Consider the following 17,006-nt stretch of genomic DNA (forward strand, 5'->3'; position numbering starts at 1 on the left):
CGGCAGTATCTATAGAAACTCTACAATCTGTGCAGCACTTTCTCGTTATCCGTCTGCAAACGTGTACTGGCACAGACGGAGGGTACTTCGAACATATGTTCGAGTGACAGTTTCATTGGTCAAGATGTGGGTGTTTTTTCTATGCTGGATGTAATGCACATCAGTTTCTGTGGGCGACAGGGCACTAGTAAATGTTTTCAGCAAAGTGAATTAAAGTGTGTTATTTCTAATTGTAGCTCTAGTTGCCATTTCGCTAGAATGATCATACATTTACAATTTGAAAAACGTAACTTTCCACTAGACGTGTTACTTGTTTATTTTTGTGGATTGTGCATACCTTCGCATTGTGTGGGCCCCTGACACAGGCAGCGTGAGGTGCACGCTTGAGTCTCAGGACGTGCGCTAGCTGGGCGCTTCGTTTGTCTCAAGCGTCAACTTCGGTTCGTAATTTCTCGGGATGTAATTGACGTATTTCAAGCAGTCGTTCTTCCCACGCACAATTCGTGAATGGAACAGGGAAGGGGGGATCAGATAGTGGTACAATAAGTAGCCTCCGCCACACACCGTAAGGTGGCTCGCGGAGTATAGATGTAGATGTAGATGTAGATACCAAAGCCATTATTTTAGTGATTTTTGATGCTATTGATTGCATACGAAATAATAGGTGGTGTTCATTTAAAAACACACATGATTGTGTTGAAAATAGTATTCGCTTACATTTTAAAATTTCGCACGGTATTTGGTTTTCTAAGCCGTACGTTCATGCTGGTGAAAACTGATTTTGAATATCTATTACTGTTCCAAAGATATTTCACGTGACATAGTTATGGAAGACACCCTGTATAAATAAGAACTAAGGTTAAATCTTACTCAACTTGGGGTTCTTGGATCCATCCACGTTCTATCGACGCTCACGACAGTCCTATATGAACAGTAGACGAGCTTTGCTTTCGGAATGCTCGTTCCCATGTGTCAGTTCATAACGAGCTTCCCTTTGACAAAACTGTAAATTTCAGTGGTTTGTCCCACTGGCGGCTAGGGTCGTCCAAAGAATGATCCTGCATTCGTCACTAATGCATTGGTATACTCTTGTTTTCCTTACCACGTTACTATCATACGTCGCCTCATAGTAGAGTTCAGTCTAGTTGAGAGCACTATTTGTTGTGGTTTGGTTCATCTACGTTTGTATGATCTAAAGTCTAACGAAATATAAGCAGAGTCGATGACTCGTTGGTTGTGGATTTGCTTATTTGTTGTTATAGGGCAGTTGCCAAAGAAACTGTACTCCACTTTGCAGATAAAATTGCTCTCGTAGAGCACTCACTTGTAACATGGCCACAGGTGTCGTGGGTGCGCCACCGCGACATCCATCTGCTGACCGTCGGCCGCTACACGTACACCAGCGACCAGCGCTTCGAGGCCGTGCACTCACCGCTTACCGGTGACTGGACGCTGCGCATCCGATACCCGCAAAAGAAGGACTCCGGCGTCTACGAGTGCCAAGTCAGCACCACGCCGCCCATTGGACACGCCGTCCAACTCAGCATCGTAGGTAAAATAACGGTCGCTACTTCTGCCGTCTATTAGCTATAACAGCTAGGTAGAAAATTGATTCCACTGGCGACTGCATGCGTAATGCTTCATACACACACTGCAATCCAGTAGTGAACAATATTGAAGGCATATTAGCTGGATTGTAGTCTACGCTGAATTCACTATAGGTTGGTCAAGATCTCTCCACCTAACATTGCCAAGAATACAGGGTTACTCAGCTGCCCCTAGCTATGTGTTTTATGAAACCCACAACGCTTTAAAGAACCACTAACTAGATTTCAATATTCTCTCGCTCGCTGCACGCAAACTTTCAGTCCTGTAAAGAGGATGAACAGAACTTATTCGAGTGAAATTTAATGTAGTTTGCTTTTGTACATGTATACGTTACCTATAGGGCCTATGGTTTTTGAGTTATTGAAGAAAAACACATTTGGAGGTCACATTTGTACGATTTTCTTGAATAATTCGAAACTATGACCTCTAGCGAAAGGTTAACGCGATACAAAATTTAACTACATCAAATGTCTTACAGATATGTACCATTCATTTTTTTCTGTAGGACTAACAGTTTGAGAGAATATGAAAATCGTGCACGTTGCATGAAACCCTCAGAGGTGCTAGCTGAATCACCCCGTGTGTAGAGCAGGAAAGATCGGTCATACGTCGGTACTTCATGGAGGCAGTGATTCCACCATGTGCAGTAAACGAATGTCTAAGCCTGCACAGATGAGACTCTCTCACGGTGGAATAGACCATTTTACTATTTATGTTAAAGAAGAAAATTAAACTATCTGTAATGTGGATAGATAAAAAGCTGTGAGAGGAAGATCGATGTCATCTACACATGCGACCTTATGTATCCAATCAAGATCTTAGGTTAAGAAAGGTAACAATTTCACATATTTTAAGGAGCATTGCTTAGAATTACAAGGACAATAAAAAATACAAAGAGTAAATAAATATTTTAATTGTGTTTCGAAGAAAATCGGAATCCAAGTATTCACTAACCATCACTACAACACCATCTTCGCATATGCGCGGAAGCACTGCAAATAAAATGAAGACTTAGAAAGTTACTATTCGAAATCTGGAGAAAAAGCTAAAGTCGATTGGCTTGGGACTTTACATTCCGAAATCTGTTGGTTACTTGGATGTCGGTCACATAAATTGTAAAATGAGTTTGCTAGAAAGTAATGTAGACACGTCCGTCTCACCTCTGTCATCTTACACTATCAGTAGCCTAACCATTTATTCAACAATGCGGGACGTTGCAGAATAAATAAAAAATTTCAAGGGCAGTACTGATGCAATAATTCATTCGCTTCCGTTCGGCAAGTGTTTTCTATTTATCCTGTATATCATCATAACTAGCGGCTTTGTGAAGCGATTTCCAGGGTGAAATAGTTCTTTACTGCAGCCGTTTGCAGATAAATAATACTCAAAGAAGCAGCGTAGAGAGGCCTACAAAAAGTGATTTCTTGTATACTATTTGGTATGTATCCTGAGACATTGTAATTCTGTGGGGTTTATGCGAAACAGCAGTGCCTGTGTTATTAAGAAGTACTTAATATCACTGGCAATATTATTTGTGTTTGTTTGGAAATGCCTGAGCTTTAACTCTCAATAAATAATTTCTTTCTGGACGTGAGTGTACGTAGCATACGAGTGCAGGGTTGTGCCACATGGACGACGACATATAGAAGTTTGTGTCTGAGCGTGATTCGTGCATGGATAGCCGAAGCGGTTAAGGCGACCGTTCACTTAAAGCGGAAGATCCAGGTTAGAGTCCCAGTCCGGCACGTATTTTCACTGTCGTCAGTCCAACATAGAGCTGATGCTGGCTCATATTCAAAATTGCAGATTTAGTTCCCGTACTATTGCGTTTAGTTTACGTGTTCAAGCTCAAGGTAAATTCATTTCACAACCGATTTACGAAGAAATGTCTCTCAGCTCTGACGACTATTGTAGAGGAAGAGTTATATAGCCTCCAAATTTATGTGAAGCAAGCTTTCAAAACGCTACGCTAAATGACAGTACTTCAAATACGACATCATTCTTTCAGTGGCAGTTGTTTAGACTTTTCCACTAGAAATCATTTTCCAAGTAAATGCTATGGAAAACTGCCTGTTCGTACTGTCAAATAACTGATGAAATAATTTTGGTTTTGACGAGAAGGTAATGAAACGTTATTCATGAAGGAAGCGTAAGGAAAGCTGTTTTTGAAAGCTATAGGATTTTATAGTGACGTTCTGGTTAAATTAGAGAATAATACATTAACGTAAAAAGTAGCAAGACCAGAAAATAATGTAGAGCAATGACAGTTTGGGAATAAATTTGCCAGTACATTAATCACCTGTGTAACCGCCAGAATTTTGACGGCTAGCATATAACGTGCATGCATTGTGTTGATAAGGTCTCGAATGTCAGTTTCAGAGTTGGAGTTCCATGCCTGTTGGACCCTACTAGTATTAGGAACACTAAGGTAGAATGATGGCACAATAAATGGAAGATGGAGAAATTCAGCACAATGTTACTCCGTGAACGGCTAACCGAAGATGTCATGAACACAGACACACTACAACAAACAACACTAAGAAATGTAGTACGTACACCGTACAACACGGTTGCTGTTACCTGCCCAGATGTTGAGGAAGACGTCGCAGTAGCGATAAGACAATTGAAGACTAAAAAAGCCCCACGGCCAGATGATATTCATGCACAGGTATTTAAATCATTATCGCTATAGGTCACCCCAAACCTAACAGAAGTAGTTAGTGACGCAGTAGGACTAGGCAGGATACCTACAATATCGAATGCAGGGATCATACAAAAATCCAGAGGCAGTGACCCTTCAGATCGCAAATCTTACTGACCAATGTGTCGTGTAAATAGAATGGTTAAGGTTCAATAGAAGCTAATGTGCATCCGACTGCAGACTCACAGAGCTCTCCAAGGCCTCAGTCCCCGCCAGTTTAGCTTAAGAAAAGAAAAATTCATCGATGACGCAATTAAACTAGCAATCTAAATTGTTACAAGTACACCAAGCAACCACGCAGTAGCAACAACGATAAACTTCACATGTGCCTTTGAGAACCTGTGCTGGGCAGCACTGTTTGCGAGGTTACGATAGTTGGAGGAACCCCGTTCCCTGTGTAATAGCCTTCTGGACTGCTGCAGCGACAGAGTAGTGAAGTAGCTTGTGGGTAATAACAAATTAGTCAGCAGAATTACCAAGGGATGCCAACAGGGATCGATCTGTGGACCCATATTCTGGGACATCACTATCGAACCCCTCCAATAACTCTTGGACGGAGACAACAGGGTTGATGGAGTTGTCGCTTACGCAGATGACCTGCTGGTAGCAGTTTCGCTAGAAGCGAAGGCACGTGGCATCATACAGAAAATGGCACAGTAGTGAACGACAGACAAACTCCAGATATCGGGACACAAAAGAACATATACCCTGTTGAGGAGTCTACTGAACACAAACATAAGGAGAATTACTGGAACACGCTATGAGTACGCATAGGTGAAAAGTTAAACTTCCACGAACACATCAGAGTAACTACAGACAAGGCGAAAGAATACTACACAAAGTGGCAAGGCTAAGCTCAGGACAATACAGGCTACTCTTGTCAGTAATCAAAACATACCAGTGTGCACTCCTTGAGTGGGTACCCAGTTGTACAGCAAGTAGGTGTGCGCATCAACTAATCCTCGCTGGCAACAGAACAGTGGTAAGACGGGGCGGAGAAGGGTCCTTCTTAGACTTTAGAAAGATTTCAGCAACATATCAATCGAAGCTCTACACATGGTGCTCGAAATCTACTCGATTGGTATCACCACCAGGTATCGGGCTACAAAGTACTGGCTAAAAATGGGTAGACTAGACCGAGCTGGCAAATAACCGTTGTATCCTTAAACAACAAACAGCAGCTTAAACTCTGGCAAATGGAAAACTTGCAGAATGAGTGAAGCACAAGTGGTAAGGGACAGAGTCCACACATTCTTTCCGCTCGCATCGGAACGGTTAAGAATGAATCATGCCTACCTAGATACGGCATGGTATACTTGTGATGAGGACATGGGCCTTGTCCCACGCACCTCAACCGCGCGAGTCTGATGCACACACATACTTGTACACGCGGGGGATGAGATCTTCCGAACATACAGTCCTGTTCTGCACGAATTACAGACAGGTCAGAGGCACAATACAAGCAAACGCCATTTACATGGGCCGCTCGGAGTGACCGGTCGGTTTGAGGCGCCACGTGATGGATTGCGCGGCCCCACCTGCTGAAGGTTCGAGTCCTCCCTCGGGCATGGATGTGTGTGCTGTTGTTAGCATATGTTGGTTTAAGTAGTGTGTAAGTCTAGGGACCGATGATCTCAGCAGTTTGATCCTTTAGGAATGCACACACATTTGAAGCATTTGAACGGAGCGCCAGTTGTGCGAAGTGCTACGAAAGGAAGCAGAATGGACCAATTAAATATACTGGCAGACTAGATTTCGAATGTAACACCCAATACCGACGCACACGACCTTACAAAATACAAGCAATATACAGCAGTCTAATAGACTCCACAGTGTGGATAACGACACGGAGGACGACACAGAGATCAATGCTGGGGACAATGCAGACGACAGCACATTGAGTGGCTAGACTGATACCCAACTTAGACATTAATTCCACTGTGGGCATATATAGTAATAATACGTTATTCTAATCAAGGACACTTGGTAGTACACCTTAGGCTAAGGTAGTTAGTAACGTGCCGGCGCATAATCTTAAATTGCCAAGGCAACGGGCACTATAAACATGTATATGGTGACTTGGTAAATACCTATTGACATTTTAATATAAACTAGCCTTAAAAGTGGCGGCGTATTATTGGAAATTGGCAACGGTAGTTGACATAATAATCCTGCGAATGTGTATATGTAGACACAACATTTACGTTAAAGGAATACATGAATATAGTGTAAGGAACGCCCTACTTATTAAATACCTGGGAGTCAATGGCTCGCAGCACATACCGAGGTATTAAGTCTCAGACATACAGATTGCGGGACTAAATCTCTAACTCTTTCCAATCTTTCTTCTTAAATCCAACTAAATCTACATTTTTCCATTTTCAGTTGCTATATTCCATTTTTATGAAGTACAACGCTGCTAAACAAAGAAAGACGGAAATTAACAAAAAGCCGGCCTCCACGTGTCGGGTAACGGTATGGTTGGATGTGGGTGCCGGATGGAACTGGTACTCAGATCCACTACCGTCTCATACACCGATCATAGAGGCCAAGAGGCAATAAATGACCAACCGTAGGGTGGTTTGGTGAAAATCAGCAATACCTGGAAAGAAGTGTCACTGTGGTGCAACCTGCTGTCGAAGTTCCTGCTGTAAAACAGTATGATGCGCCTGATTCATACACTGAACACGACGGTCTCCCCTCCCGGTAGTGACACGTGACCCTCCGGAGCCAGGTGTTCTTGCGACCGTACACTCTCGTGCCGCCAGCTGTCAACAGTCACGGACAGTGGCTAAATTCCGGTCTAGCCTTTCTGCAGTATCGCGGAAGGAACGTCCCGGAATTTTTGACTAACAGCACTCACCACGCTCAATCCCGAGGGTAACTAATGCTGGCGGCCGTTACAGTTACCGCTACTAGCGCCACTGTTACGCGACTCGTGCGAAATCTGAATAAACATCATCTACCAGATGTAGAAACACGCCTTCCAACTTTCGTTTATTTCACTTAGCTCCTTCATGGTACACTATTTTTTTTCTTCAGTGTGTTTTAAATTATGCTTTGTGGTAAAATATGGAGAACGCTGCCAGGAATCGTAGACGGCTGTACGCTTGGTGAACGTTTTACAGAACCGCTGACGGAGATCCTAGGAGGGCCAGATCTGTTCATCAACACCGGCAGCACCATCAACCTGACGTGCCTGGTCACGTTCGCGCCGGAGCCACCTTCTGGCGTCCAATGGCTGCATAATGGGCAGGTACGTTTCAACAGGTACTGAAGCTACTGAAGTTTAGTCACAGCTTATTAGCAGTCATAGATGGCCCCGTCATTTACAAGATGCCGGATACAGTACACGCGAACACAGTCAAACCTTCAATAATTACAAAGTGGCCGTGTATAGTAGGAGTTAGAGGAGTATGATCAAGCAGTCATATTGACAAATGGAGAAACACACAGGTTCACTTGTGCAAGGAGTGCTCAGTAGTGAATGGTGTCGGTTGTTTTTTTCTTACCATTCATTACTCGTCTTTAATTGGCTTATTACGTCTCTATTCTGACATTCTGTTTGTCGTAACAGCTTCAAACTTCTGCAAACAAAATCATCATCTATGCACCGCATTGTGGTTGGACTGATACAGAACGATGGTGATTTTGTGCAGTGGGAGCACCACATAATTTCAAAGGGTCTAGTTACTCTAGAGACTAGTCTGCAATAGTGTAGCCAGTTAGGTTAAACAGCAGATCCGTGTAATGTACACTGATCAATTGCTACACAGCCGGTTTACATGTGAAAGGAAACCCAAATTATTCCATTAACTTCAAGGCAACGGTCCATTTCATAGTGGATGACAGATCGTGACTGATTTCTCACAATTCTCGGGATGACATGAAGGAATAAGAGAACTGTAAAAAGACGGGTAATTCTGAAACAAGTATGCGTTAACTGCAAATGCTTGTCTAGCATGCCGCTCGGTGTAGCCGCGTGATCTCAGGTGCCTTGTCACTGTTCGCGCGGCTCCCCCTGTCGGAGGTTCAAGTCCTCCCTCGGGCATACGCCTGTGTGTGTGCGTGTGTGTGTGTGTGTGTGTGTGTGTGTGTGTGTGTGTATGTTGTCATTACCATAGGGTAGTTTAAGGGGAGCCGGAGGTGCCTATGCTGCCCATGTTAAAATCACTAAGTTTGAGGAACATTTATGAATAAACTACGAAATAGAAAAGTTTGAATTTTTTTTTACATATAGAGTGGTTTAGTATTGCAGTTATGACAGAGGGATTTTGGAGTATCTTTTCTAGTTTCCTTCCAATTATTTTTTTATTAATGACCCAATTTTATTTTACAAATAATTGTTTTATAATTAAATTGAAAAGAAACTACTGAGCATATTGCCAAATGGCTGTGTTACAATGTAAGTTTGACCACTAGGAGTGCTGTATAAAAATTTCATCTCTCTAGCTTTAGTGGTTTTTGAGAAAATGTTCCTTATATTCGAAGAATTCTAATTTACGGGAAATGGCTATCAAAGTTTCTCAATACATTCCTGCACTATGGGATGGATTATCAGGGTCTTCTTCTTCATCCTCCAAAAGCTTCCTCTTCTGTCTTCTTTTCTGGCCTGTTGTTCCATCATACTTCATATGCCTTTCTCTTCTTTCTGCTCCTCTTATCTTTCCTCTGTCAATATTTCTTAGTGCTCGTACAGTGTTCACCCCAGCTGTAAATCCTAATGCCTTCAGAACTTCACACTTCACACTGTTCCCTTGGTTGTAGGTTGCTATTGCATCATAAATGCCAAAGTGCAGTGTTTTTATGCTTGCAAACACCCTTTTAGGAGTCACTTTCCAAATCAAATTGTTTACGCTCTCATTATGATTCTGTGTCTTTCCGTGTAGACATTTGTGTAACAATTCTGGCTGTGCTAAGTCATGATAAATTGGTTTTATTGCATGTTTTTATTGCATGTATCACAGCTCCTGGCAAACCATGTTTGTGATCATAGTCCTTTTTTGCATTATATTTGCACCAGGAATCTTTTGGGCGCAGGCTGTGTTGGGGTATTCATTGGAAGAGGCAGTATGAACGAACGTTGCCCACACTACTTTTCGCATGTCACTAACATTACTAGTATTTTGCCTTATAGCATACCCATAGTATCTCTGTAAACGTTAAATCACCTCATCAGTAAGCCTGCCTCTCCCTCCTATTGTCTTTCCATCACTGAGCTTACTTGAACCCAAAGTTTGTTTGAGCCTTCGAAGCCGTGCACCCATATGCTTTTGCACATGCCCGTTGCATTCCAACTTTTCAACTACAAATTCATTTCCATATGGTTTCAGTTCCTCTATAGTCTTGAAACCTTTGGAGTCACCATCCCCAAGGTAGTATTTTCTAGAAGATGTCACAGGGCTATGGCTGGCCATGTGTTGCTTAGCAGAAGAACGCACTGTTTCAGTAATTGTAGTATCGCAACTTGGTATTAGTGTTAATTTTCTTTTCCCTACGTTCTTCCTCTTCTTATATACACGGTTACTAAAACGTGGCATCGTAACCAGAACAACGCTTTACACAAGATGTATAATACTACCAACAACAGGCGCAACACTGAACTAATTCGAAACGGTAAACAGCAAAGAGACGATGTTCCGCGCTCTTAGCGCTTCATTTGTCACAGAAAACAATGTAGCCAACCCTTGCACACTCGCTGTATGCGTAACATAAGGCGCTGTATGCGTAACAGGCCGAGAAAATCCCAAGCGGTTCGCCAGGAAGTCACGAGAGGGTGTTAGATGCATTCAGCGGCCGCCCATTTCCTTTGCAGGCGTGGGGGAAAATGGTAATAACTCCACTTCTAGGGCGAGTGGAACAATAATGCAAAGTTTACATTAAAGAGGAATGTTCCAATTAATTTTCGGTAGCAAAAGAAAATTCGTAATTTTTTGGATTTGACCAGCTCCGGCTCCCCTTAAGTTAGATTGAAGTAATGTGTAAGCCTAGGGACCGATTATCTCAGCAGTTTGGTTCCTTAGAGCCCTATCACAAATTTCCTTTGTTCTCGTATGATCAGCTCTGCATGTACAATGTTGAAATAGATAGTCACCGTTCACTTTATCACTATGCGACGAGAAATCACGAACAGTCCTAACAATTCGTGGTGAAGTTCTACAGTTCAAAATTCTAACATAAGGTGGGGCAAATAAAACTGGCCGAGACGATTTGTGCCAGCGTTAACGAAGGAAGAAAACGCCTACAATTGCTTCCAACACGAAGAAGCCACTGCACATACAGCCGGCCGAGCCTTGGAGCACACTTACACAGTCTTCACTCTTAACAGAGTTATTAGCAGAGGTCAGTCTGGTCGCAGCCCTAGCTGACCACTTTTTGTGGGAAACTCCCATGTCTAACGTGTATCGCAATAACCCTCATAGTCTTCAAGAACTGCAGCGGAACGTTTCGGAAAAGACTGCAGTAATTCCAGCAATCCAGCTACGATTCACCTTCATCAGCTTGATGGCTAGACCCCAGAAGTGCCAAGAGGTGAATGATGGTCACTATCAACACATGTTATACTCAGGTTAGTACTGTATTTCGTTTCCTCTGTAACGTTTGTTTGTACCCTGGAGTTTTGTTCCCCAGGCCACTTTTATTTGCCCCACCCTTATATTCAGAAATAAGCTGGAATTCACGTAATAATAAACAATATTAGAAACTTAAACATTACAGTCCCACAACAATATTAATTACACTTTGTTCTGAACTTGCTTTCAGATTTCTGTGCCATCATCAGTCAACTTAATATCAGCGGGGACTTCTAATTGCGTGGAACCTTAATACTGTGCATTTCAGTTTTAAGGTGTCTATGTTCTAGAAATATTGCAACAACGTTAATAAATCAGTAAACAGTATTGATCAAGTGAAATTATTTAGGGACGTGAAACACAGGCATGTAGGGTCTTAAAATTTAGCATAAGCGTTAACAGGAGATATTTGTCTTCAATACATGTGAACAGGTAAACAAAAAAAAAAGCTAGCTTTCCATTAACGTGGTTGATGAGGTTTATAAACAACGTTCCTACACAATTTACTGTGGTGCTTACGCTATAGTGCAATGAGCTACGGGTTGTTCGAAGAGGTTAGCCAAACGTCCCTGTTTACCTGAACCTGCTCCTAAGATTACTTTCTGAGGGGACATTTAGCACTGGCGTATGGCAAGACAGTGACTGTATGCAGACGTGACGGTTAACGTATTTCGTCTACAGGATGAAATCCGTTTGGATCTAGTTGTATCTGTACAATTACAAAGTTGTTTTATAAGAGGGGAAGGGACTCTAGAAATAAAAAAAATTGTATGGGTAGCTAGCTGCACCTGTAAGATACAGCTGTACATACTCGTATTTACATTTATTCTGGCCCACCTTCAGCTGGAAGAAAAATTATAATACCTGTTGAATGAAAATGAATAAACAGCTTTTGATGTTTCTTAGCAACAGTCAAAAGACAATTTTTAAATGAACACACCGCCAGTTGACTGAATTGTTCATTATTTTTGTTTAATTACGACCCAGGTTTCGGCCATTTACGCCATTTCCACGTGACTGAGTTCATGTCATTAAGACATATTGCAGGACATCAAGCGCAAAATTGTCCATAAATTAAGAAAAATATTCTCTACCCACGAAATGCCAGACATTAAATCATCATCTTGTAAAAAGTTTAATGAATAATAGTGGCAGCACATCATATTTAACAAAATTAATATTTCTCCTAGAACACATATCAAATGTAACAATGCCAAAACGTGAACTGTAAGATAATCAAATTTTTGATATATCTTGAAAACACATCTAAGTAGCATATTCTCCACTTATTCCATGAGTTTTAAGTTCAGTCCATAGACAGGCCAGTCTCCTCCACCTGCGATGTTCAATGCGGTCATGCACTGTCACCCATAGAAATGGAATCGGGGTCGAAAATACCCTCTAAGCTACGCACATGGGAAAGGAGTACCGTGTCACAATAGAGTTGGCCGATGAGATTTGGGGGATAGTATATCCATGCAACATTACGTCTACTCATGCCGTAAGTCCTAGGCAAGCAAAACGATCATATTCGACAATTTTCCTGACAGCATTAAGTGAGTCCATCTCTTGCCGTATAAGGGTACGTAATGTACATGATCGCCTTGTTGGTACAGTCATGTTGGGAGGCATAATGTTACATGGGCATGCTGTCCTCAACATATGGGAACACGGTGTACTCACTGGTCAACGTGGTTGTGACAGTGTAATCCTTCTCCACGTGAGTCTTTTCAGGAGAGCATTAAGTTGTGACTTTAGTTTTATGGTGAGCGCATTTAACAACGCAGGTGGAGGGGCGATTGGGAGGAGAACATACTCGTAGAAAGCACTGGACTATCCATCGCCCCGAACTAAATGCGATTGAGTACGTGTAGGAAGCGATGGGGAGATTTACTGCGACTCGTCCACATGCACTAACGACCATATAGCAATGACACAAGACTCTTCTTCACTCAGGATAACAACATTACCAAAAGTTCTGTTTTACTTCGGGCTGCTTCCAGGTGATCAACTTTGATTCTCCGCGAGGAGGAGTGAGGCTGGTGACGGAGAAGGGCTCCATCACCACCAGCCGGCTACTCATCCAGAAGGCGGCTGCCGAAGACACCGGCCTCTACACGTGCGCTCCCAACAACGTCCCTCCAGACAGCGTCCGGGTCCATGTTCTCAAAGGTATAAGTCTGTATACTCGTATACAGAGAGCTAAGGTGATTCGCTACATAAAACCTGAGATTACTTGCACTTATTGAGACCACAAGATGTCTTATTACATACTATGTCTTTTGTAATAATTCTCATTTTAAATCGCCAATCCTTAAGGTGTTTGATGCTGTCCTCCAACTTTTCTTACCCGTGCTGAGCTTGTAATCTCAATGTAACTTTGTTGGTGTTGAGAATTTCAGTCCGAAGACTAAATTGATCCAGCTCTCCAAACTACTTACTGTATTCCGTCTCTTCATCTCAGAATATGTATCGCAACCCACATCCATTGTAACCTGTTTACTGCAATCATCTCCTGGTCTCTATTTCAAATTTTTATGTCCCGAACTTTCCTCCAGTTCCAAACAAGATTCCTTGGTTTCTCATAACATTTTCTATCAACGTATCTCTTCTTCCAGCAAGATATACCACATATTACTTATCTCCCCAATTTTATTCAGTACCACCTCATTGGTTACGCAATCTACGCACCCAATCTTCAGTATTCATCTGCAGTACCACATTTCAAAAGCTTATAATCTCTTCTTGCCTGATCTGCTTGTCGTCTATTGTTTCGTGTCTCCAGAATCCAACGTCCCAGACATATGCTTCAGATAACATCAATATTAACAAATTTTTCTTTCTCAGATCGTCAGACACGCTTTTCTTGTCATTGCCAGGCTACATTTTATATTCTGTTGATTTCGGCAGTCATCAGTTGCTTCACTGCACAAATAGCATTCCTCATGTACATTTACTGTCTCATTTGCTAATCCGATGCTCTCAGCAAGAAATGACTTAATTCGACCACATTCCATTACCATTGTTTACTTATGGCAACGTTCATCTTATATCCTCCTTTCAAGGCAGTATCTATTCTCTTCAACTACAGTTAAAGTCCGCTCCTTTCTCTGACAGAATTACTATATCATCGCCAAACACTCAGATTTTGGGTTTTCCCTGAACTTTAATTACATCTCCAAAACTTTCCTTGGCTTCCTTTACTGCTTACTCAACATTCAGACTGAACAAGACTGGGAATACGCTACATCCCTGTCTCACTCCTATCTCAACCAATGCTTCCCTTTAATGCCTTTTAACTGATATAATGGCTCTCTGGTTTCTGTACAAGCTGTGTATAACTTTTCGCTCCCATTGCTTTGCTCCTTGTATCTTCAGAGTTTTAAAAAGTGTATTCCAGTCAATTTTGTAAATAGCTTTCTCTATTATTATTTCTTTAAGTCAGATGCTATTTCCCTTGTTCCATATACCTTGCACGCTATATACCTTCTGCTATGTCTGAGCATACCAGCAGTTCTGAGGAATGACGTCTACTCCAGAGGTCTTGTTTCTACAAACGTCTTTCAGTGCTCTATCAAATTATTCTCGCAGTATTATAACTCTGTCTACTTGCTCTTCTTATTCTACAACGCCTTGATTTCCCTTGTAGAGCCCCTTTACATATTCTTTCCGTCTTTCAGCATTCCCTTCTTTGCTTGATACTGGTTTTCGTATATTATTACTGCATCTTCAATCTGTTTTTCTTTTTTTGCATATCCTAGTCATTGTCAACTCCTCCCACATTTTCCCCTTTTACTGCTTCTTCCAGAATCTATATAACAATTCCTGGTAACCACGACAGATACTGCGTTAGTCGATCCCCTACTCTGGTAAGGATTTTCCATAGAATCCTCCTAAACACGTTATACGTAGTACATTTCTGTACTCTTAATGTTTAACATTCTCTCAAAACTCTAAATGTTTAATCCTTCTTTTCTACTCCTTCGTATTTTCGATGACTCTCTTTTCACTTCACACACAAACACACACACACACACACACACACACACACACACACACACACACACACAAAGAGAGACAGACGGACAGAGAGAGAGAGAGAGAGGTGTGGGGAGGGGGCAGACAGAATGAGATACAATACTTTCAGTGTCATCTACAATCACACTGCAGACCTTGACAAGCTTTTTTTTCTGACATCTCTACCTGACCGATCAAAACGTGACTTCCAAAAAATTTGTCGAACGTGTGAACATGAGCTAGAAGAAAAACTACTGGTTTAGGACTATAGTCATGATTTAACCCTTAGAAGTCTTCTACGAAACACTACTAAGTTTAATGTATAATATGCCTAAAACACCTACAACGCCTACCTTTAGCCACTCAAATAAGTTCTAAACACACGAAGTACCTAATGCATGTAGTATAACTTAAATTCCCGTAGTTATTACAGCTACCTGCTAGCTGATAAATGTTGCCTACATGTATAAGAGCATCTCTTCGTTACCACTGTCATTTCTGGCACAGTTAGGAAGTTTGTATGTTGCTACTCCTTTTTTCTAGATGACAACATGGTTCCACTATCGAATGAATTGGTATCTTCTTGTTGTGTTACTGTCGTTTCTGCTATTAGGTCGTTATAAGACTCTTATATCGAAATAAGTTTGTGCCGTACATAGATTTGTGCAAACTACATAGCACAAAAAATAAAAATTTTGTTGCAATTAATTTCACCTTGTTATTAGAATGCACAAGAGTCGTATTATTTCTCTACTGCCTGTTGACAAAATGTTCGGTTATTTGATTGTTCCTCTGTTTCTAATGTTACTATGTACAGGATATCTCCAAAGCCTGTAGCTGTGTTGCAGGTAGGATGTGCTAAGAAATAACTGTAAAGAAAAGAAATTCGGTATGTTGCCCCGTTTCCTGTTTAATTAGCATCGAAGTTAGCTAATCAAATCGTTGCACACGCAAAAGGAAGTGGATCGTCTGATACACTTAGTGTCATTTGTTGATGATATAGCTGGAGATGGTTCGGCCTTCGATCGTGTTCGTTTCTTACTGCCGTCCTATGTCCAATTTTTGTATCCCTCTCTTGATCGGTTCTACAAAATTTCTCAAGCAAATATATGCCACTGTGACTACAAAACAAACAAAAACGAAGTGTTGACAGAACTTGCATCATTGCTTCACTGGAAAGACACGCATACAGCCACACGGTGAACCACGTCGATATTCAGAAAAACGTATCTGCGGCCCCACAACAGAAAAATGAAAGAACTTTTTACCATAGCTGGACCAGTTTAAAGATGAAGCGTTTTCTGTGGTGTTCAGCAGGTGACCTGCCAGCAGCCATGCAACACAGCGGTGCAGGCGGTTCCACACTCCACTGGTCGCTGATGACGTCATCGCTGCTGCTGGTGCCGCTGCTCCTCCAGTTGCTGCGGTGTGCGGCAGCGGAGCGGCGCCTGTGCGCCTGCTCTGCAGGCAACCAGCTGCTCTCCTCCGGAGATCGTCGGATGCCTGAAAGATAGAGGTCCGCACTTCGTTGGTGCCTTCATTGAATTGATTTGCATTTTTTTTTATCCTGTGGTTCAACAATTGTTCAGCTCTGTTATCATCTAATGTCTCGAAAAGGACCGACAGTTTATTGAAATTGGATGTTTTGTGAAGCGTAAAAATTTTTTATTTAATTATGATGTGCGTGTTACATGTCTAGAGGTAAATCAAATTTTGGCCTGTTCCAGATCATTCATTGACAATTAAATGTACCAAGAGGATTTGAAATTGTTCGTATTATCAATACTCGTTGTATTTTTAAAGTTGTGTTTCCTGTGACTGTACATAAATTTTATCGACAATTTTCTGAACAGAGAATCTAGACTGAGACTTTTATAATAATTACTGTTTCATTTCCCCATTCCTCATAAACAATATAATTGGGTTTACACTTTTACCAGCCGAAACCATTTTGAGCATTTATCGGCGGAATACCAAACGTCTCAGCACTGGAAAACTGAACTCTGGCCATTCAAAAAGTAGTTAAGAATATATTGGTAGTAACAGTAACTTGAAGTGCTACATGTGGAAAGAGGTAAACTGAATAGTAACGGCGCTGTGAGGATATC

General features: G+C 41.7%; 1 protein-coding gene across 1 annotated transcript in view; it reads left to right on the plus strand.

Moving 5' to 3' along the window:
* LOC124625179 (zwei Ig domain protein zig-8-like) overlaps positions 1-16,593 on the plus strand; it is a 186,430-nt gene extending 169,837 nt beyond the window's left edge. The window contains exons 3-6 of the mRNA XM_047149153.1: positions 1,342-1,552; positions 7,438-7,565; positions 12,885-13,053; positions 16,216-16,593. Coding sequence (XP_047005109.1) covers positions 1,342-1,552; positions 7,438-7,565; positions 12,885-13,053; positions 16,216-16,412 — 705 coding nt within the window. The 3' untranslated portion in view covers positions 16,413-16,593. The remainder of the gene's footprint in view (positions 1-1,341; positions 1,553-7,437; positions 7,566-12,884; positions 13,054-16,215) is intronic.
* Positions 16,594-17,006: the final 413 nt, after the last annotated feature.

The sequence above is a fragment of the Schistocerca americana genome, chromosome 1 (assembly GCF_021461395.2).
Source record: "Schistocerca americana isolate TAMUIC-IGC-003095 chromosome 1, iqSchAmer2.1, whole genome shotgun sequence".
Taxonomy (NCBI): Eukaryota; Metazoa; Arthropoda; class Insecta; order Orthoptera; family Acrididae; genus Schistocerca; species Schistocerca americana.